Source organism: Sander lucioperca, chromosome 16 (genome assembly GCF_008315115.2).
Source record: "Sander lucioperca isolate FBNREF2018 chromosome 16, SLUC_FBN_1.2, whole genome shotgun sequence".
In the NCBI taxonomy this organism is placed as follows: Eukaryota; Metazoa; Chordata; class Actinopteri; order Perciformes; family Percidae; genus Sander; species Sander lucioperca.
The window spans coordinates 7,922,804-7,945,997 of record NC_050188.1 but is presented as its reverse complement, the minus strand read 5'-3'; the positions used below and the strand labels follow the sequence as shown (position 1 = coordinate 7,945,997).

At 41.4% G+C, this 23,194-nt stretch overlaps 1 protein-coding gene across 1 annotated transcript; it reads right to left on the bottom strand.

The window, feature by feature from the left end:
• Positions 1 to 3,991: 3,991 nt before the first annotated feature.
• sh3bp5lb (SH3-binding domain protein 5-like, b) lies at positions 3,992 to 21,599 on the bottom strand. The gene is made up of 6 exons (XM_031279122.2): positions 20,960 to 21,599; positions 20,606 to 20,668; positions 20,264 to 20,392; positions 10,537 to 10,698; positions 9,140 to 9,313; positions 3,992 to 5,822 (listed from the first exon to the last, which is right to left on the bottom strand). Exons 1-6 carry the CDS (start codon positions 21,215 to 21,217, stop codon positions 5,220 to 5,222), a joined length of 1,389 nt encoding a protein of 462 aa, XP_031134982.1. The 5' UTR covers positions 21,218 to 21,599; the 3' UTR covers positions 3,992 to 5,219.
• Between the last annotated feature and the right edge of the window lie 1,595 nt (positions 21,600 to 23,194).

Here is a 23,194-nt window from a genome sequence, read left to right as displayed (position 1 = left end):
TGAGCCAAGAAGGTACAGGGAGGCAGTAGGGAGTTTAATTTACTTGTCCACATGTACCCGACCAGACATAAGTTTTGTGGTCAGTAAACTCTCCCAGCACTTTGCTGAACCAACAGTAGAACACTGGAACACAGTAAAACATGTGTTCAGGTACCTCAAAGGTACAACAGAACAGGGGTTGTACTTCAGGAGAAATGACACAGAAAAACTAGGTCTAAGGGTCTACAGCAATGCTGACTGAGCATCAGATGCAGCAGATAGAAGTACATCAGGGTATTGTGTCAGTCTAAGTGAAGGAAGCTGATATCCTGGAAAACAAGAAAACAACCGACAGTAGCATTGTCAACTTGTGAGGCTGAGTACATGTCCTTAGCATCAGCCATACAGGAATGCATTTACTTAGAACAACTGCTCAGGGGTGTAGACACATACCAATATGCACAAACAAAGGTGTATGAAGACAACCAAGGTGCCATAGCACTAGCCAAAAACCCAGTTCACAAACAGCGATGCAAGCACATTGATATTAAATATCACTTCATTAGAGAAAATGTGAACAATGGAAAGTTTATTTTGGAATATTGTCCTACTGAGCAAATGATTGCTGATGTTCTGACAAAGCCAGCTACTAAGTTAAGTTAAAAAGATTTGCACAAGACATCTTTTGTCTTCTCTTTGGCACTTAGGGATGCAAAGAGTGTTTATTGTTTTAAGGCAGTGAGGGAGCCTCATTCTGTTATTTTGTTTTCATGTAACTCAATAAGATAAGAGCGAGTGGGGGTGTTAAATATCATTTTTGTATAACGCTCTTATCAATACACTACGGTAATAGTGTTGGTTGCTATATTTGAGACATTACGGTTTTACGCTTACGTAAGGTATTACGTTCTCTCATATACCTGCGTGTATGCCAGTTGAGTTGAGTTCACTTGTATACAATGATGAAGACGGATGAATATAGCCGTGCACAACAGGTAACGGTACGGCAGCGCGGACAGCAGTGTGTCCAAGCGGCTGACAGATAGAAACATGCCGGGAATTAATGTTTAGGCTTGCTACACGTAAATATCATTGTATTTTATCAGCCGTGGAAAATAACTATGCCGTACTTCAATACAACCGTAAGGTACTTTTAATTGAGTATTTTCATTTTTTCCTACTTCCCTATTGTACGTTTTACTTCTCTATTTGTATAGCTTTAGTTACTTTGCATATTCATATTAATTACACAAAATATTATGAATAATCTATGATGTATTGAAGTGGATAAAGAGGAGACTTTATTGATCTGGTGGTGAAATTCACAAGCTACCTGCCAAGTCAAACTCCCGCTGTTATTTTGGTGAAAGAATGTAATGCAAAAGTAGAGTAGTAAAGTAGTAAAGCATTACAATTCAGAGACAGTAATATTGCAATATAACTAATTACTCTCAAATGACAGCAACTAGTAATCTATAATGTATTACTTTTTGGAAGTAACTTGCACAACACTGCTCACTGATCTCCCTATATTTCTAAAAAAATCCTAGACATGGTTGTGACCTGCACTTCCTTAGTGCTTTCTGATTAGCCTGTGTTTGTACGGGTTGACCAGCGGGAAGCGGCCGTACACCAGGCCGCCGGATGGTGTTGCTAAGAACTTGCAATGTATAACTATTATCAGACCGGCCCTCGCAGCCTCGAAACACTACCGGCCCACCGGGAAATGTCCCGACTCTCCCGATTGCCACTCCGCTACTGGTTGACACCACGTTGTACCATTTCATTCTGAGATTAGATTGGATATTGAAGTTCATAAATAAGTGTTTTGGCATGGCTGGCTAAGTGGCACCATATCCATGGTATTGGAAGGGAGATTGAATTATTGCATGTTTTGTTTTGTTGTGCATGATCAACCCCCCCCATTCCCCCTGCTTTCTTTCATAAATCACACCCTTGTTACATCCTTAGCTATGTAAAATATTTATGCAATTGCTCTGACAAAATCAGATGAATCAGGACTAACAAAGGAGCTTTGTGTGTATTTTAAGGCCAAACAACAACCAGTCAGTAAAGTCCTTTTTCTTTTAGTTGATGATCTTATCAATACATATTTACATATCAATATATACAGCCATATGGCTACAGTCACTTTATAAGGCAATGGAAAAGTAGTATTTGGCCATGTTATTTTAAATTAAAATAGTAGTAATATTGCATTTTAGTGTTTACCAAGAGGATACTACTATATCATATTGTTTTGCCAATCATTACTTATTGCTGAGATTTGGGAACATCACTAAAAAGTCTTACGGGTCAAGAAACAAGAGGTGGTCAGACAGGATGGAAACAAATGCCCACACTAGCTAAACTTATTTAGAAGAGAAGGCAAAGATGAACAGTAACATGCAGACCTGCAAACTCAAGTGGGATGAAAAAGTAGTGCGATATTGAAAAAATATCATGTTACAATTTTTTCAGGCAGGATCACGATCCATAATCTTATCATAATTCCTTTTCATGTTAGTATTTGGACCGTTATCAAGTTACTGATTTCAATATTTAAAACAATATAACCCTACAAGGTAACAGAACACCAGACCAAATTCCATTCTCAAATATAACACTTTAAAGCCTCTTTGGGTTCTGTGCACAGCATTGAGAACATTAATATAGCAGCAAACTGATATTTGCTCTATTAAGATATATAGCCAGTGCAGTAACAGTGTTCTGAGCAGAGAATGAATCACCCTCCCTCTGTGTGTGTTGTAATCTGAGCTTCTCCGTTTTTGGTTTTGGTCAATATTAACAAACTGGGAATGAAAACGGGTTGTTAAACTGTTGGCCCCTCCCTTTGTGTTCATGTATCGCTGGCTGGCTGATTGCCAGTGTCGTGCCAAAAAGTGGTCATCCACCAAAAACTGGTTGCCATCCGTGGGAGCGTGCGCAGCTCGTTTAAGCTGTATCGCCCAGTTTATATATGTCAGCTCACTTGGAAAACTGCATGTTACTGGATGTATTGGCCCTTTACAAAGGCATTTCAACAGGTAAAAAGTACTGGGTGGGTATAATCTGTCAGATATAAACCACAATTATTACATTAAGTCATTTATAGGCAGAAACAACCTTTCAAACACATGGTAGGAGTGGCAATCACTTTTTGGCAAGTGCAAAAGTGCATTTTATGGGTTGTACTGCTCCTTTAAAAAGGTATTTCAACAGGTAAAAAGTACTAAGTGGTACAGATATATAACTCATGAATGAAATCAATTAATTTTGAGGCATAAATTACCTTTCATTTACACGGGTAGAAGTTGAAAAAATGAATTTCACTACATTGTGTAGTACGATTGTATGTGACGAAATTTAAAAAGGTCAATGTGTGGTTAAGCAGGCTCCTGCATTAAGGGGTGGCGTGTCTGGGATTCGTTATGGCAGAGCGTGGAGAGAGATGTCCCAGAAAAATCATCCATGCGGATAGCAATTTCCTTTATTAAAATTACCAAAAAGCCACACGTGCAGTTCTAAAAATGTTTGCCGAAATCTTTGTCATAGTTTACAGTGACTTGCTGGCTTAACTTGACCCACCACTACATACGTAGTCGTGTGCACACAGTTTTACTGTGTAATGAGGGATTATTAGCGACATTTCAGGTGAACTCACTTTTGACTGCCAATTAAGGTGGTGTATAGACTGGGTAAACCCAGCCCGATCTGCTGGCGATTTGATTTCGCCCTGCAGCTCAGGCTGGAAACCTGTACATTTTTCTATTCTGCTTCCATTACAAATCTGCGGGGACCAATCAAAAACTGGCTTATCCACCTGCCGCGCTATTGGCGGGTTTAACACGATGACCGTAGAGAAGCGACGGCAAGCAGCTTTTTGTTTATATTCAACATGGCAGCCACCGAAGCGCAGCAACCAGTTGATGCCGCTGTCGCTGCTACGTCACCCGGATAGTTGGTCTGATTGGTTGAAGGGCTGTCCAATTGCGTACAGAGTCATTTGAACTATGCCTCTTGTGCAGTAGAAAATACAGAGCAGATTACCCAGACTAATGTTCAATCTTAAAAGATTGAACTTGGTCTGGTGATAGCCAGACTAGGTGGTTTAGGTAATCTGGATAAACTGTACAACCCATTTAACTGCTTGTGTTTCCGTGTTCCCAGATCTCAACAGTTACTTCAGTAAATCCAGTGTAGAAATGATGGCCAAAGCTATAATAAAAACTAAAGTTATAACAAACCGGAGAGACCCATTTGTCCATCCCAAAAACACAAGTGGTACCAACTTTTTTAAATTGTCTGTGGAGACATGAAATAAATGAGACGTGTTTGCATTCCTTCTAAACTGCCTGTTTGTACTTGTTTCATGCACTTTTGTTTACGTTTTAGCATGTGGAGCAGCAGAGTGGAGAGTGAGGGGAGGTCAGTGCTCTCTGCAGGACTGCTCTCTCATATTATTGCTGTCATGTAGAGATTCATTAGTGTGTGGCCCATGTACCTGCCAACGCTTCCTGCTATTCCTAACTGCAGTGTCAGGCGGTGCTGTGTCACTATCAGCTTCTCCATTTCACATTTCATTCAGGGTTCTTTGTCTCTCTGTTCCCTCATCATAAGCTCGCCATAATCCTTACGGTACGTGTCCACTGTGGCGTCGTTTGACGGCAGGCATCGCCCCGCTTCCCACCATTGGACTCGACCATTGATGGTCTCTCCACTCGCAGTTGTCAGTTTCTCTTCACTGACCACTGACAAGCAAAGAAAACAGGCTCAGCCTTCTACAACCTCGATGGCTGCACCTGATTGGACGAACGCTTCACTCGTGATTTCAAAAGAAACCAACATGACGGCTCGTTTGGGAACGTTTGCTTATTTTACGAAAATAGTTCACCGAAATGTGTTCCTGAAAACATGTTATGAGAAAAATAATCTGCAGCTGCTGAATCTGGTCTTCATTTTAGATCGCCAACGGTCACTTTAAAAGATTTTCAGGAGTTTTTGAGAGGCGGCGAGCTGAGCTGGACGCCTCTGATTTACATAAAGTAGCCTGGATTCAACTTTATGCAAATATGGAGCGGGCAACTCAACGCTCAGCTTCTCAAAGTCGCCGCGACGCTCCCAGAATGCATTGCCCGGCTGCTTACAGAGACAATGACTGGGAAGTGTGGAAATGACGCTGCCAGTGGACACGCACCATTACTCCTCCTCTCTCCTCAGCTTGGTCCTCCGGCTGACTATCATAGACTAACACTTCTGTGGTGCTGCTTGTTGAAGCTCTCTTGCGTCTCCTTGGTAACCCCTCCCTTCTCCTGTGGGGGCCCCTCGGCCCCTGTTGCCCTGCTGCCTGGCCTCTCATTAGGCTTTCTGTCGCGCTCCCACTCCTCCGCCAGCGCACTCCCAGCATCGCTCAGGTCACCCAGGTGCTCCACCGAGTCACACTTCTCCAGGTCAGAGGCAATGGTCTGCAGGCTGATGACTGACATGCAGTCTGAGGTGGCGTGCTCCGCCTCCAGCCGCTCCCTCTGGCCCCAGCCGCTTTCCCTGTGCCTCTCCACCCACAGCCTGGTCTTCTCACCGTCCGCCCAGTTGCTCTCTATTCCGCCAAATCCCACACTGCTGCTCCCGATGGGAATCCCAGTGGCGGCTTGGACCTCAGCCTCAGCACCCACAGGGGAGCTCCGCCCCCCGCAGACTGCAGGACGCCCCCTGCTGGCCCTGATTCGCCCCCTCTGTGCGTGGATCTGCTCGCTGATCTGCTCCAGGTTCCGCAGGGCCACAGAGTAACGTGTTTTCACTTTCGCCACCCGCTCCTCCAGCTGTACTACTCTAGCCTTATGTTCCTGAAAAAAAGTTAACAGGAAGTTAGCAAGGCTCAGAGTGACACATTCAAATATCTCTGGACACTAGGGTTGGGCACCGAGAACTAGTTCCAAAATTCCACTTCCAAAGTAACCATTAAGAAATTATAATTTCGGTTCTGCTTTTGGTTCCTAAACAACTACATATTGACTCTCTTTCTGGACTGTGGAAAGCGCTACATTTTGTATTTGTTCAGCCATTATGGGAAGATTAATAAGAGCAAACCATACCTAGTCTCGCATTGGCAGATAGCGCAGATGCATTCTGGGATAGGAGAAAAAAAAATTCTCTGGGTTTCTTTAACCCAATCCCAATGGTCTTGGGCGGCGCTAAACTCCAGACGCAGTGACAGTGGCTCTGCTAAATAGTCTCAGGAAGGAACTTGTTTTGGTGGAACATTTGCACCCCGCAAAAGACACATACAATATTAAATGAAGTTCTCTGTTGACACAATACAGTAACGTGAGCTATTTAAATTAGCTGATACATGGTTAAACCTCATTGGTTCTTACCAGTCTATCTCCATGTGTACTTCGTCCACAGCAATTCCACCAATCGGTCCCAAAACATCACAGTTAGAGAGGAAATGCCCTAAACATATTCTTTGTAAATCATTACAATCATTCCCTGAAAGAAGCAAGCAGGCCTGCCTTGTTGCACGATTCCAAATTTCTTCAAAACTTGACATTTTCAGCGTGTGCGTCTAGCTCGAAATTTGATGTTGTTTCCCGAAGAGAACAGAGTTTAAGCACAGTAACACTCAGGAATGGGAGGGATAAAGCCTGACATGCGCCGAATGTATGCAGATGATACTGTGCCGTACACTCATGGGAAGAATGCTACAGAGGTTGCTTTAAAATTAACGAATGTAATGCATAAGGTTGTTGAATGGTTACATAACTCATGTCTCACTTTGAATACTGAAAAGATGGTAACCATGTTTTTTAAAAATAGATGCAAACTTAAGGAATGTCCTGAGGTCTTAGTAAATGGGCATACAATTAAAAATGTGGACGAATTCAAATATTTGGGTGTTACCCTGGACCCAACTCTTACCTTTAAAAAACATGTTTAAAAACTGAGTAGTACACTGAAATTTAACCTTATAAATTTCAGACATATAAGAAACTCTCTTACCATTGAGGCATCAAATACCTACTTAAGTGCAATGATTGTTCCACACTTTTTGTATTGCATGACAAGTTGGTCTCAAGCAGGTAAGATAGCCTTAAGACCACTTGAATCATTATATAAAACAGCCCTTAAGATCCATGACAAAAAAACACGTCAATATCACCACTGCAAAATAATCACTAAGTACAATATTTTAAATTTAGCAAATTTGATAATGCATTTGAATGTTTGCTTATTTTTAAAATCATTCATAATGCTGTCCTCCTAAAAAAATGTATTACACTCAACTCAGAAAAAAAAGAGCTACTCGGTCAGCCACTAGAGGAGAATGCAATATTCCCAATCGCAAAACTTTTCTTTTGTGGCCATAACTCAGTGGAATACTCTCCCCACACACCTTATTACATGTACAAATCCTCAAACCTTTTCGAGTTTGACAAAAGCATGGTTACTGTCACAACAAAATTGTACACAATTATGAAGTGTGTGTGTGTGTGTGTGTGTGTGTGTGTGTGTGTGTGTGTGTGTGTGTGTGTGTGTGTATGTGTGTGTTTGTAATGGGAGAGGTAAGGATTTTGATTGCATAGCTTTGTTGGTGTGGGGTGGGGGGAGCGGGTTTAGGAAGGGGGAACAATTGAGCACATGATAGTTTTAATTGTAAAATAGGTGTGACTATGGTTGTAAAATTGTATATTTTAATGTTTTGTATTTCACTTGCATGGAATTTTTATTGTGTTATTGACCTGCCAAGGGACTACGGACGGAAAATAGCACTTGTGCTACAACCTGGCACAATGCATCTCTCCTTGTTCTTATACAAGGTTAATGTTAACTTGTGCATTGTCCCTGTTTAAATAAAATGAATCAAAAAAAGCTAAAAATCCAACATTGTGATAGCTGTAGTAACATACAGTAATAAGCACTTCTCTGTCTGACTGCTCAAGGACTGTCTCATTTGTGTCTCACTTAATCAGTCGTACATGCAGCGCTGTCCATATTCTATCTGTGGACAATGTTGTTACGCTGTTTGTATGCACAAAAACAGCGTAATGCTGTTATCAACTGGCATTGCTAACAATGGCTAACCTGGCTAGATCTAATGAAAACAATGAAAATCAGATGTGTAAATGGAACGCATTCAACTCGGGTGTGACGTCATTCCCATATATCTCGGACTGTGGCTTGATGAGAAACTCTCATTTAAGACTCATATTGACTGCCTCGCCTCCAAGCTCCGACAGAAGGTGGGCTTTCTATACAGAAACCGGTCTAGCTTTCCTTTGCTTAGTAGGAAGAGAGTTGTAGAGGCAGTATTTTTATCAGTATTAGACTATGGTGATGTAATCTATAGGCATGCAGCTACATTGAAATAATTAGACTGTGTTTATCATTCCGTCCTTAGATTTATCACCGATGATAGTTATAATACACACCACTGCGTTCTCTAAAGTAAGATTGGCTCGTCCTCTCTTTCCTTGAGGTGCAGTTACCACTGACATTTTAAACATTTGGTGTTTAATCTCTGCTCTTTAAATTGCAACTGTTTTTAGTTTTGCTTATGTTTATTTGTCATTGCAACTGTTTTTTCTGTATGACTCTTGATGTAAACTTGTCGTCATTGAAAATGAGGGAAACTTCAATGCCCTTCGAGTATAAATAAAGGTTAAATAAAAAAATAAAAAATGCCTGAATGAGCAGCTGTTAGTTTGTTAAGTAACCAGAATACGTTTTTGTGCTACTTTGGTGTTTTGTTGCCATGGTTGACAGTGTTTAAGGGTTATTTAGAGACTTTGTTTGTTCTCAATGATATTTCTGTGAGTAGATTTATAACCGTTTTCATATCACTGCTAATAAGCTAATGCTAAGGCACTAATACTAATCTGTGAGTGTAGCATACTAATGCTACAGGCCAAGTGTGAGATTTTCAAAATTCAAACTGACGTTCCTGAAGGTTGAATGATTTGACTAGCAGATTGTAATGCCTCATTGCAGATGAAACTAGCCACAGGTGAAGCTCTGCTAAATCATGTGGCATATCATGCAGAGCCTGTGTCCCTGCTCACTCATGATAAGAAAAGTGTCTGTCAGCATGAACACATGGTGTGTATTTGCTTATATTGTAAAAAAACAAAAAAAAACAAACAGGATTTCTGCTGGTACAAACCTCCAGAATGTGATTGAATTGAGCCTTGAGTTCAAAGTAAGGTTTGGATTTGAGGATGACCTTCTTCAGGGCTTTCTGGAGGGTCTGGACTCGAGCTTCGGCTTCCTGGCAGAGCTGTGTGACGCGCTGGTGCTCCTGCTCACTGCGCAGGCGCTCCTCCTCCGCCTCGTTCACCTGACCAGCACAGGAAATATGACTGAGACAAGAACACTGCATGATCCCACAAATCACACATAACCTTCTGTGTCTCTATACCCCACCATGGATGTCACAGTTCAAACGACATGGACCACAGCCATCTTCCAACTTGACCTTCATTATTTGTTTTTATTTTATTTAAAGATTTTTTTTTAAAGGCATTTTGGTCTTTAGTGACAGGACAGCTGTAGACAGGAAAGGGGAGAGAGAGGGGGTTATGACATGCAGCAAAGGGCCACAGGTCAGAATTGAACCCTGGGCTGCTGCGGTAAGGACTGAGCCTCTGTACATGGGGCACACGCTCTACCAGGTGAGCTACCAGGGCGCTCCACTCGGCCTTCATTTTGATTTCAACTACTCACCTGGAAAGTTTTGTGACTGCATCTAATACAGTTGTGATGCTATCGTGGTGACAAACTGGCGGTAGAAATATAAACACCTGGCAAAGTACTCCAAACCACCTCTGTGGTAGTTCAGTACAGAGACTGTAACAAAATATGGACGACGCGTCTCCACTTCCTCCTGCTGTACAAAGTGAAGCCAAAGTCTCCCGGATTTGGGCGCTGCCATCTTGTAATTTTGGAGCCAGAGAGCTTAAATGTGACATTACTGCACGGTTGGAAACGTTTACAAGCACCCTCTCTAATGATTAAAGTAAATGGTTAATGAAAACACTCACACATCATTCCAATACATAATTAAAAAAGCAACGTAGCCTGCAGGGACTGTAGAGGGGTAGGGATATGTGAGTGCGGGTCTCTAAATCAGAGAAAAGAATTCATTCAGATGAGTGGAGGGTGGATGGATGATTATAAGCCTACACATGGATTTGGATTTTTATTTAACCTTTATTTATTCAGGGAAGGTTCACTGAGAGGCAGCCTCTCTTTTGCAGGAACGCCCTGATCACATTCACACAGTTCCACATTCATACCTGGAAGGTGCCCAGTACAACCACAGTCAATCACAGTTTATCACAGGATAAAGAGCCAATTTGTGCATCACTAAAAGATAGAGAGTGTGTGTGTGTGTGTGTGTGTGTGTGTGTGTGTGTGTGTGTGTGTGTGTGTGTGTGTGTGTAGTATAGGGTTTAAAGTCACCACCTATTGGAAAAGATAGGTTAATATAAAAAAATGAAAAGACATTCTCCTCCTTTTAGGTAGACCTGTGGATCAGAAGTTCTCCAAGGCTGTGTGTACCTTAGCGGTGGCGTGGTTAAGCATCTCCTGCCAGGTTGGGTCCATGGTGTTCCTGTCAGCCAGGAGGCCCTGCTCCGCCACATACACCATCTCTCTGGCAGCAGCGTGCATGGAAACAGCCCTCTCATATCTGAGAGCGGCCTTCTGGGTCTCCTGTTGGGCCTGGGGGAGCAGACAGATAGCCTGTCATATTATCAGCTTTAACAATAAAAAGGCTGCACTCATTTAAAGGCTGCAAACTAGGGCTGTTGGAACGAATATCGAAAATCGAATATAATTCGAATAGTAAAAAAATCAATACTATTTGAATGCTGAAATCACTATTCAAATGTAATTTTTTTATAAGCGTTATAGGGGCTTAGCTAGCTGGAAGCTTCATGGAGACAGCTAAAGTTCCATGGTAGCAGTCCTACAGCTGTCAGAGTTAGCTTTGATTTCATATATTACCTTCTAATAGCTGTATTCTCAGTAACGTGACATTACAGAGTTCTCTATTGATTTGCGTTTGTCGTTGTGTGCTCGTGGTGGGAAATTAATGTAAACAAAGTTGCGTGCAATGCGCCATGACGTATGCTTATAGTGCCATTGACAATAAATAAGTCTGAGTAGTGTAGTACATATTAATAAATAAAAAAAGGCTGCATTTGAGCATTAAATATTAGAATAATATTCGAATATTTAAAAAATAACAAATGAAATTCGAATGGTATTATAGAGGAAGATTGACAGCTCTGCTGCAAACTGAGTGGAGCTGGTTCTTTCAGCATCAGGCTGCCAGTCTGAGCTGCTACCCACACTATCCAAACATTTTGTTGAAGAATGTTTTCAAAATGTCAAAATTAGGGATGTCGAAATGAAAACCATAATAACGAGTTGACGCAAATCATTTAAACGGCACTCTTTTTTTTTATGTGCTATTAACACACGTTCTGTGATTTGTGCCTCGGGCCGCTCCGTAGTTTGGGAAATCAGGAAGCAAAGCAGTAGTAACATTAGCAGAAAGCGTAAACTGCTCCGTGATAACATCCAGGGGATCACCAAACTCGCCACCCGCCACCTGGCTCGCCCCGGCGCAGTGAAGCGTATCTCTGGTCTGATCTACGAGGAGACCCGCGGTGCAGGTGCGGTGCAGGTGTGGAGAACTGAACTAGTACATTTCTGGTGTTCCTGGAGAACTCACCTAACACCGAGCTACCAATGGATACACATACTTCATCTAAAGAGAGACTTCCTGTTCTGAGTAACAGGCTATTGCTTACATTTTTTAATAAATCAATCATCACTTAAAAGCAGCTCAAGATTCCAAAAAGGAAACAAAGCTCCTTGAGCAGAAATGGACAAAGAAAAGGGTCTTTAGAATGGCAGGTTGAGTTTCAAAGCTCTTCCTGATTGGTTGAGATGATTGAGATGGTTCTCTCCTCAAGACTAAAGTTATCTGCATGTACTGTCCATGTGAACTGAGTTACCCCCCCGGAGTACTGCCAGTCTCCAATACCACACACCAAATGTGCAAGTTAACTATTAGCAATCATGCGATTAATGACAATTAAATATTGATTGATCAGATTGACAGCCCTAAGAAAAATATCAAAATTTTAAAGACATAATTTGAATTCACCCATTGGGTCACTACTGTAGACAGGTTCAAGACGCTTCACTAATTGGATTTCTCTAGTTACACTTTTAAAATGTATCCCCTGTGTGTGACTGGTGCACATTTCTGCCTTGTTAATATTTTTGCAACTCTATTTTAAAAATAAAACCTCAATATATTTGAACACAGCCCATACAACCAGATCCACACAAAAAGCTACATAACCTGAGCCAGATAACAGATACGACCTTTGTAGCAGTACAAACACATCGGTTCATTTATTGAAGTGGAAAAGTCATACTCTGCAAGTAAGGGAAGTAATGAAGAACCTCAAAGCTTCAAATTAGAGAAGCTCAGGTATGTACAGTCATGTGAAAAAATTAGGACACCCATGCTAAAGTTGACTAAAAAGAGAAATAAAATCAAATGCCTTAATTAAAAAAATGAGGAAAAATCCAACCTTTAAGGACACCAATTTTGTTTGTGAATGAATAATGTTTCGTAAATAAATAAATGTTCTTCCTTAAAATACAGGGAGCATAACTAAGTAGTATTAGTATATAGTATTTCATGGATCCAGGATACTATGCATCCTGATAAAGTTTCCTTGGCCTTTGGAATTAAAATAGCCCCACATCATCACATACCCTTCACCATACCTAGAGATTGGCATGGTTTTATTTCAGTTAGCCTAATAGCTGGTTTGATTTGCATTGAGAGATGATTTTATGGAAAGTACCCCATGACAATCTCTAGGTATGGTGAAGGGTATGTGATGATGTGGGGTTATTTTAATTCCAAAGGCCAAGGGAACTTTATCAGGATGCATAGTATCCTGGATCCATGAAATAACTGGTCTTTAAAAATAAAAATCTGCCTGCCTCTATGGGAATTTAACATAGAGGTGTACTTACTTATGCTCCCTGTATTTTAAGGAAGAACATTTATTTATTTACGATACATTATTCATTCACAAAGATAATTGGTGTCCTTAAAGATTGGATTTGTCCTCATTTTTTAATTAAGGCATTAAGATCAATTTACAAAAGATGATTTTTTTAATTCCTCTTTTGAGTCAACTTGAGTTGACTTGAGCATGAGTGTCCTAATTTTTTCACATGACTGTATGTGCTTTGTGGATCCCTTGTAAATAAAAGTCTTTCTGCAAAATTACTCAGTTTAGAACTTTGTCCATAAAACATAGACCCTAATAACCATTATATGTACAGTACACACTGAGCACATCACACTGTAAAGCTGCACACTGTTTACTGCTTCCAGATGGTCCAATCACTTCAGAAGCCCCACCCCCAACATCTTACCATTTCTGTAACTTTATAAGACCAACCTTCCGACATTCACGCCATGATTGGTCAGCTGTGTGGAGGTTAAAAAAGAGCCAAGGTTTGAACTTCTTTCTCCAGCTCTCTTTTTTTCAACAAACCAGTGCAACAGCAGTAATCGGGTTAGTGAATAACCAGGTTATGCCAGTTCTCGCCATATGCAAATTTACGAATCCTACTATGGCCATGCCATACGAAGCAGCTTGATTGGTTGGGGTTAGGCATTAGGATAGCCGATTGGTCAGGGGATAGGACCTGTACAAAGTTATGAGAACTGTTTTGAGAAATCAGGGATATTTCAATGAGGGGGAATTAAACCACATCCATTCAGATAGATACTTTGTAAAGTAAAACATTTCAATGCTGCAAATTCAGGGGTATTTAATTACAGCATAAAGCAGTGTTTCCTCTATGTTGATTTTGCCGTGGCGGCCCACCACAGCAAAATGTCTGCCGCCACGGTATCAGAAATAGGGCAGACGCACAACAGAGTTTCCACTATGTACATGTAGGGCGCACCGCCGCTCCTACAGCTGTTTATGAAAAGTCATAAAGTCGTAATTAGATAGATAGATAGATAGATAGATAGATAGATAGATTTTTATTGATCCCAAAAAAATGGGAAATTTCAGTGTTGCAGCAGCAAAATATCAGACACACAGCACACATACAGAATATACATGAAATAATAATAGGATAGAATATAAGAACAAATAATTTAAAATATATACAAGTTGGGAATAAAAATGTACAACTGTTTAACTAGTATTGATGAATTACACGACTCTGCAGAGTTGTCTGCTCTACTGAACTCAAACTGTCATCCACTCTCTCTCCCCTTTAGGGTGAGCAACTGGAACATTGACAGGACGTCATCACTCGCGAAGTCATGGCAACCAAATAAACAACAGGGCGAGTACACTTGTCACTCAATCTTAGGCAAAGTGACAAACAGCGACGAAAGCCGCAACATGAAATCTGCACTCACACGGGTCCTGTGAAATATGACAGCTACAGTTTATTGGAAAATAGCATTGTGGACACTGAATTTGATGAATTTACTGTTTATCAGACCCCAGATGAGACAAGAAGCTAACGTTAGTGAACGCTGCGGTCCCTCTGCCTTTGACTCCCCGCTGCAGGAGACGCTGTATTCCTCCGACACGCTGTATTAACGTTACTGTTTTAAAACCGTTTTCCAGGTTAGTGGGGGTGCATACCACTCAAAACCAACAGGGTGCATACTGCTCAAAACCAACATGAAAAACATAGCTAGTAATGTTCACTCAGCGTTTTGTTTTGTTGTTAAACTGTGTGTAAAATGAGCGGTGACGTTAAATCACCGGTTTCAGGTAACGGCACCCTATGGTACCGTCTATTTGCTGGATGGTTTCAAGGTAACAGTCAGTAGCTACATTAGCAGATAAGCCCGTTGACAAACGACGTTATTGTTCTTATTTTGGCACAATGTTTCTGACCGTAGTAGTGGTCATAGTGACTGAAAGTGTGATGTGAGATGCTAAAAAGAAACTATATGCTCTTTTCAGGTAACGTTACTTTTTGATGTTCAACACACCTCCACGCCTCTGCTGAAAAAAATTGTAGAGGAAACACTGTAAAGTATTGAGTAGTGGTTCATTTTCACGGTTTAGTATTCAATTGCTTGTATTTATCAGCATAACCTCTGAGTGTATTGAATTGAGATACATTTTATTGCCAACGAATTCAACTTTTTTTTTATTTGTAAGACAAAGTTGTGTTATTTCTTCTTTCAAAAGTTACCTAATCTCACTGAAAAAGTTAGTTATCATATTTGTATGTACTTTAGGCCATATTTAAAAATAATAATGTCACTGGGGTTCATCCTGAATAAATAATTCCAGACATGCAGCTCAGTGAGCTCTGTCAAAGCCTGGAGGGAGGGGCATCTGTGTTAATTTGGGGAAATCTTGTTAAAGTCAAGGTTGTTTTAATCACATGGGAAGGTCTGGTGGACATCTCTGCATGAGAACGCAGCAGGAAGGCCCGCCGGGAGGAAGGTTTCAAAGAATGTACGGCCGCTGCTGAGAGATGAATGACTGCATCACTGTTGGTGATAATGCTTTTTATCGTATGGAGTCTTTGCATGAACGGCCTGTCAAACATGTTGTGGTTTAACCATCAGAGAACGGAGCTTCAGAGAACATCGTTCTTTACATCATCCTGTTTAATCCATCTTAAATAAAAACCAGAACAGCTAGAACATTCATTCCTTTTACAGCAGAAAGCTAAGGCTTCCGTCTTTCGTGTCATCACGTTGTACGCTCGTGATGTTATCACATTCCGTGACCAAACCGCGTGACCTCAGTCTACTGCAGATAAAACAAAACAAAACGCCTTCACACTGTGAATGTACTATGTTCAACTGTTCAAATAACTTATGGAGTGTTCAGAAATATTCTGTTCATGTTTCTACATTTAGAAATCTTTTGGATCAATATGTTTTGTGTGTTTATTTAGTAAAATCTGATAAAAAAAATTTTTTTATTTATCACACAATTTCAATACTTTTATTAACTATTATGGTTTATTTACGTACATAACCTTTTAGCTAAGGTTGTACTGATTTTAGGAATATAAAGCATTTGAAGATACTCCAAGAAATTACATCACAATAAGCAAAAATAGCAATGTAGGGACTGTCGGACCATTGTATTGCACAAACACCACTGATATCATTATAATTAAAAATGACAGTGAAAATAAGGTTCAGATTAATAATCAATTATTTGCTTTATTGCTTCCAATTAGACTTCTGCCCTTTGTGCAATTTTCATTAGTTCAATTCCAGTTTGGAATGAGTGCTCAGCATGTTGATGAACAGACTGTCACACAGGCCCCACTCCTTCAAGGGTTAAACCTCCTCCCTAATCAATTAGGTCTCATTACGGCCATATTACGGTCAATATAAGTATCATCATTTAGGTCTGTGTGGCGTTCACTGCCTCGTCCTCTGAACACCACAGGAATGGCGCTAACACACAAGCTGCAGGTAGCAAGTTACACCGCCCCTCTAAACTGACTCTGTTTCAGCGAATAACGTTATCTCACATCCCGTTCACTGTTCAGGTCTCTACTTCAGGCTGCGGCCGACAGTACACATCGTGTATAATTTGTTCGTGAAAATCTTTATATTTTTTTGGTAGCTAGCTAGCTTGTCTTGATTAAACATACTGTCAAATTATATTTACTGATTGCCAACTGTACACAATGTCAAAGAATTTCTAATAAGGGAAGAAGTTCCACTCTCTCGATACTTCCGGCTTCTGAACTGGTTGCAGTTCCACTCTGGTTCCACTATAGGGCGCACAGGCGAGTGCAGAATGAATGGTGGTCTATGGAGCTATACCCCTCAAAATCCATTTTGCCAGAGATACTGCTTTACGGCAAGCTCTGAGTCACATCGACATCGACAACACAGCTGACAGGTTAGGCTCTCCCTGTCAATACACGTGCTAGAAAGAGGTTTGCTAATGTTTTAAAGACCACGCTTCTCAACGACAGTCAGGCGAAAGAGACACATTTAGCTGTCTAGCTCCATGGAGTCCCATTCATTTTGCACTTGCCTGCGATCACCCCCAGTGGAACTCTGGTGGAACTGTAACCAAATTTGGTACAATGGGGCTAAATAGGGAAAAAAATGCTTTCCGTACACGGGCCTTGACAATGTTATTGACTTTGAATCTTGCTAGCATAGCGTTAGTTTTCTGACTTGTAGCTGTCTGAGCTGAAGGGTTCTCTGAGCTGAGCGGACTATAAATATCTCCCGTTGCTAAGGGTGGCAAGTCATATCTAAGGTCCGTTCTGTTGCATAAGAAGATTATGGGATGGGAATGATTGTTCTAGGTATTAGTCAAGGATGGTGGAATTTCCAGCTTACGAACTCATGCTATGTAATTCAGTCCCTCCAGGATTTGCAGCCTTTTTTTGAGATTGTTGCGGCCCAAAATGCCTGATTTCGCAGGAGCTTTTGTAAAGAATTGTGATAAAAGTTGTGATGTCTTTTGTATTTTTGTTGCAATGAAGTTGCGAGAGACAGTGAAAGTTGTAAAAAAAAGTTGTGATTTTATTTTTTTGTATAGTTCTTTAAAAATACTTGTTTTTGGGGAGAATAAAACTACTCTGGGCTGAGTTTTCCTAGTAACCTTACCAAAAAGGCTCAGGATGCTGCAAATGTTGGTATAATATGAAAATGGCTGGTGGATTTAAGACAAAAAATAATAATTTATTGAATGAATCAAATTTGAACATATGTGTCAATGGCTTATTGATCGTTAGCCTACATTGTTAGTTAATTTCCTATCCTGGCCTGGGACACACATTTATACGGTTTGATAAAGTACTTATTGAAAAATATCGTTACAGCGTACATTGATGTTAAAATGTATACAGGTTGGCAGGACGGTCTGAAATGTATTGAACTTGTCTTTCACTGTATGTTTTGTTGGTAAATGTGAGATGTTCGAGTCACACACGTCTCGTCCTCATATCAGAAACAAGGAAATGAATTTGGCGATGTACGTGTGTATGTCAACCCGTTCTCACTCCCGCTTGGTCAGTGGCTCTCAGAGTCACATACTGACGCAAAGTCTGGCACGTGGGACTGCTGGGATTGGTTGAAGTCACGGGTTATTGGTCAAATTTGCAGAAAAGTTGCGGTGATTGGTCAAAATTGCGAGTCGCACCAAATTCACGGTGATTGGTTGAATTTGCGTGAATTGTTGCGATCGCGACATCGCGAAATCCTGGAGGGACTGACTAACCACTGCATCATCATTGCTAGTGGCAGACGGGGGTGTCATGAACAAACCCGCCATTTTTAAATAGTTTAGCCAGCGGTGTTCTTTTTACTGCCTTCAGCTTCTTTTGAAACAAAACAACAAAAACAAACAAAAAACCCGTGTGGGTGTAGCGCGGACCTCCACACCCAACTCCAGGCAAGAAACGCCCGCCTCCGTGGCTGTAGTGAAGGTGAACTCACTCACTCTGTGGATCGCCCACAGGGCGGCCGGGCAGACAAGCAAGTCTAGGTTGCCTTCAGCATGTAGCTCGTGTCACGTTGCTTCACGCTCCCGAGGCCGCTGGACCGCGAATGCAACGCAGTCAGCCGCTCCGGATCTCGTTCTGTAATTTCCTGCATCTCTGGCTCTGCTGTGTGAGGCCTTGATTTCCGTTAACACACTCTTCACTGCATTGTAGATCACTGATTCAAGCATACTTTGTTGCTTTTCCAAGACCCGAGAGATTAGGTCCTCCATGTTGGTGATCGTGCTAACATCAGTTGCTATGTTAGCTAACGCTCCATTAGCCGCTGCCATGCTAGCAGATTTCTCCGTAGGAGTAGACAGTTTAGGCGACAACGAGACCTGCTTTTTCACACCTGCGGGCATGTCACTGAGTCACCGTGATAACAGACAAAACGATTTGGCGTCGAAGAAAAAGTAATAGACCTGGTTATTTAATTAAATGTGGAGGTGAAAGTGAGAGCTTAGTCTCCTGCAGCCATCACGGTTGCTGGTCACGTGATCTCCCCTGTACAGTACCTTTTGAAAAGATGCCTGGAAGTCTGGAATGTGTCTGGGGACACTAGTTGTTGCACTATGACCATTCATTGCACTTTATTATGTTGTTCTATGCTCTATTGCACTTGTTTTGTATGTCTTGTTATGCCATTTTTTACCAACATTCTTTTTATTGTTTTCACAACATAACAAAGAAATACAATTACATGTCTTGAACAAACATGTCTACCCCCCACCCCCACCCTCTCAAGTGGTTCCAAATCTTGGTTGGGAATCAGGTCAATGAATTAGTCCATTCTGGTCCATTATATAGAAAAAAGAATTAAACAAATATATTTCTGTAATCTTAGGTACTGCAAAGTGCCACTGTTTACATGTCCCCAGGCTCTTCCATCACATGTGACAAATCTGTTCTCAATACATAGAAAATGAAGGGGTATAAAATACAAAATAGATCATCTGGTGAAAATGATGTTGTTGATGTTTTATTGTATATGTAATTTTCCCCAAGGGGTTGTTATGCCATTTTAATATTTTTCAAATATTTTAATAAAGAAGTTCATGTTTCAAGTTAAAGTACATGGAATCTTAAAAAATCCTTTTTTTTTTACCGTGGTATCAAAATCGGCATCGAGAATCGTGTTATTTTACTGGTATTGGCACCGACTACTGAAATTTTGGTATCGTGACACCCCTATTTCATACTGCATCTCTGAGTGGTTTGCTGCGTGTTCTGCTGCAAAAAAAGGCTCTGCAAAGAATTATTAAGATTGCAGAAAAAATCATTGGTTGCCCCCTCCCCTCCCAGGCAAATATTGCACTCAGCCGCACTCTCTCCAGAGCCAAGAACATCATCAAGGACAATACTCATCCTGGCCACCACCTGTTTCAATTGTTACCCTCTGGTAGGCGTTATAGGTCTATACAATCCAGCACCACCAGATTTAAAAATAGCTTCTTCCCAAATGCAATAGTTTTCCTAAACAAATGTAGTTAGACAAACCCAGTCACTCACTGTCACCTCCTGCACACTTCGATACTTGCACTTATCTGATCATTGCTCTTACTGTTTTTATTCTGCTTTATATGTCCTGTAAGGATTATTTATTGTATTTAATGTATTCACCCAGTGATGTAGCGCTCCTAATTTCGCTGTATTGTAAAGTACAATGACAATAAAGACATTCAAATTCAAATTTATTGCACTCATGTGCAGCTACAAAACGTACCTCTTTGGCGAGTCTGCGGGCTTCATAGTAGGGCCTTGCTTTCTCAATGCAGGTGCCAAGCTGGGAGCCCTGAGCGTTGAGCTTCCTGGCAGAATCAGTAAGGATCCTCCTGTAGCTGGACCGGGCATCCTGCGCACGCACACACACACATGCACGCGCACACACACACACACAAGACAGAACATCCAGTGAGCCATGCTCTGACACTGTGGAAGCTGAGGCTGTGATAGCAGATCTACAGGTGAACAGGCAGCCAGAGACTGGCACGCACACGCACGCACGCACGCGCGCGCACACACACACACACACACACACACACACACACACACAAAACGCTCTCACATCCAGCTGCAGCTCCAGCTGGTTGATCTCATCACTGGCCTGGTTCAGCTGCTCCAGCTCCTCCTGCAAACACATGACAAACATGGTATACATTAAAAGGATAATACGGACAGAAAGGCTGGAAAAATGCTGGAAATAAAGCAATGTTTTCAGTGGGGGGACATTAGCAGTCCAGATATGCAGCCTTGAGGCTGCCCATCCCAGGTACCAGTCTGTGATAGGAGCAGTGTATGATCATGCTTACTACGCTTCGCTTAGTAAATATGCCCTATGTACAAATGTAGCCTACTAATGATTATTGGATGATTTTTTTTATTTGACTACGTCGGTAATAACGATAATTTTATAACATTCCTGAATCCTTGGGTCCAATTCCTCCTCGTGTTTGCCGGCTTCTTCTTCTCCTCCGGTTTGAATCCGTTTCCCCGGTTCATCCTCCTCACATTGCGCTGTAAGCTCCTCCGCGGTGTCTGCGTCCGCTCCTCTTCGCCTCGCCATCACGGTGCTCGCTTCTCCGCCTTTCGCCTCTTCCCCCGGGGTCTCTTCCCGAAGACCGCTCGGTCTAGGCAACCCCGCGCCGTTGGTAATTTCACTCGATGTCCCTGGCTCCATTTACGGCCTGTCGTTCGGCTGCCGTGTTGCAGCCACACGCCCCCCGGCAAAATACGTTGTCCCAGTCAACGCCGCAACAAAGTTGCTATTGGAACACTAATATTACTTAAATTGTTAAAATGTCCCGCTGTGCCTGCAATACAAACACTGTGTGGCTAATGCTAGCCACTCTACGTAGCCAGGCTGCTTTAGTCATTTAGGCTGCACATGACACTAATTTAGTGGCACAGCAATACTCTTCCCTACTCTTGTTCTGTTATCCTCTTACAAATATTGTAATTCATTTATTTCGTTATGTCCTAGTATTATTATGTAGGCTACGTTATTTCTATGATATCCATAATAAATGTGGTGTGGCCAGGGCTGCTCCAAGGCTTTTGGGGGTCACTACCCCCCCCACACACACCCCCTCCCAACAAGATTGTGACAACATTATCCCAGTATTTAAATTATATTTTTTATAATAAAGGTGTTAACAACTGTTTCCAACAGATATTTGCTATAACATGACCATATTCTTTGTTATCTAACTTGCACATGTCAGAAAAAAACGCCCGACGTCGCCCTACTTGGACGAGACTGTAGTCTTCCGGTTACAGCTTTTTTTTAATGCTTCTGATTGGCTGACTGATCTTCTTCTTCTTCTTTGCGCGCCTGGGTTATATCGCCGCCTGTTGGCCACGCGTGCTCTTTACAGCGCTTCAGTCACGTTTTTGCGTCTCCATGTGGATGGAGATTTTTTTTAAACAGCACATGGGTGATGTATGGCTAGCAGGCCTTATATTATCAGACGATCCCCTCAGAGCAAGTCTATATCCACGACGTTCCTCTTCTGGGATCGCTCCGCTGCCGCCGAAAATTCCGCCCTCATTTTGGCCGGATGTCCGTCACCTTCCATTATAAAATAGATCAGTCGTGTTTTCTGGTTTAATCAAAATGTAATGTATGTATGTATATGACACAGATCCATATCAGTGCCGACACTGACCTTATTAAGTGGATCAGGTATCGGCCATAACATATTCTATATCCACGACGTTCCACTTCCGGGATTGCTCCGTTGCCGACGGAAATACCGCTGGATTTCACTCATTTAGGCCGGATGTCCGTTGCTTTGGGCTTACTTTGTGTTGGCATTCTAAACTCCGGTGGATTTATGAGGACTATGGTATGGTGGGTTTTTTTTTTTAAGTCCGGTGTTCTGACGATTTCTGTGGTCATGTCAAAAAATGCTTCCTTATGGGTTACGTATTCCTGCCAGTATTGTGACATCTTTATGTTTTTGAATACCAACAGGGGTACTTGTACAGTAATAATATGAGGAGCATATTTTAATTCTCTATTATATTTTTATGAAAGATTACAGAAGTAGTGTATTTCAATTCAAGACTAAATCCCTTATCAAATAATGCTCCTACTTCAGAATAATTTTATATTACAACACTACTCACGCCATGTATACTGTAAGAATGTGTTTATATTGATACTCTTTTATAATATGTTATATATATTTTATGCAGGTATAATATTCCCTGGTAGCTTATTTCAACCCATACCCCCCTATGAAATAATGCTTCCAAGCATGTGCAGAACTGCTAAGTAGCACAGCTCATGAACATAGCTAAAAAAGGCTTAAGGGTCCCTGTAGGGTTTTCTTGTAAAACAATTTTTACAAGCAAAGTAAACATTTACTTTGCTTGTTGCAAACAAACCTGTTGAATGTATTTCCTTCCTCATACACCATATGATAAGCTGCTTTTTCAATATTTTAAATCCTACATTGTTTAAAACCATATTTACTAGCTGCAAGTCTTCTCCTTCACTCCCTTTGTTGGTGCATTGGAGTTTCTTGGTGCGTAATTGCCACCACCAACTATCGTCGTCCCCATTCTCACGCACATGCACATCCTGGTCCAGGTGCACAATTCTAACTAACTGTAAAGAACTAGTGCTACTAGTAGGGTACCTTTAAATGAG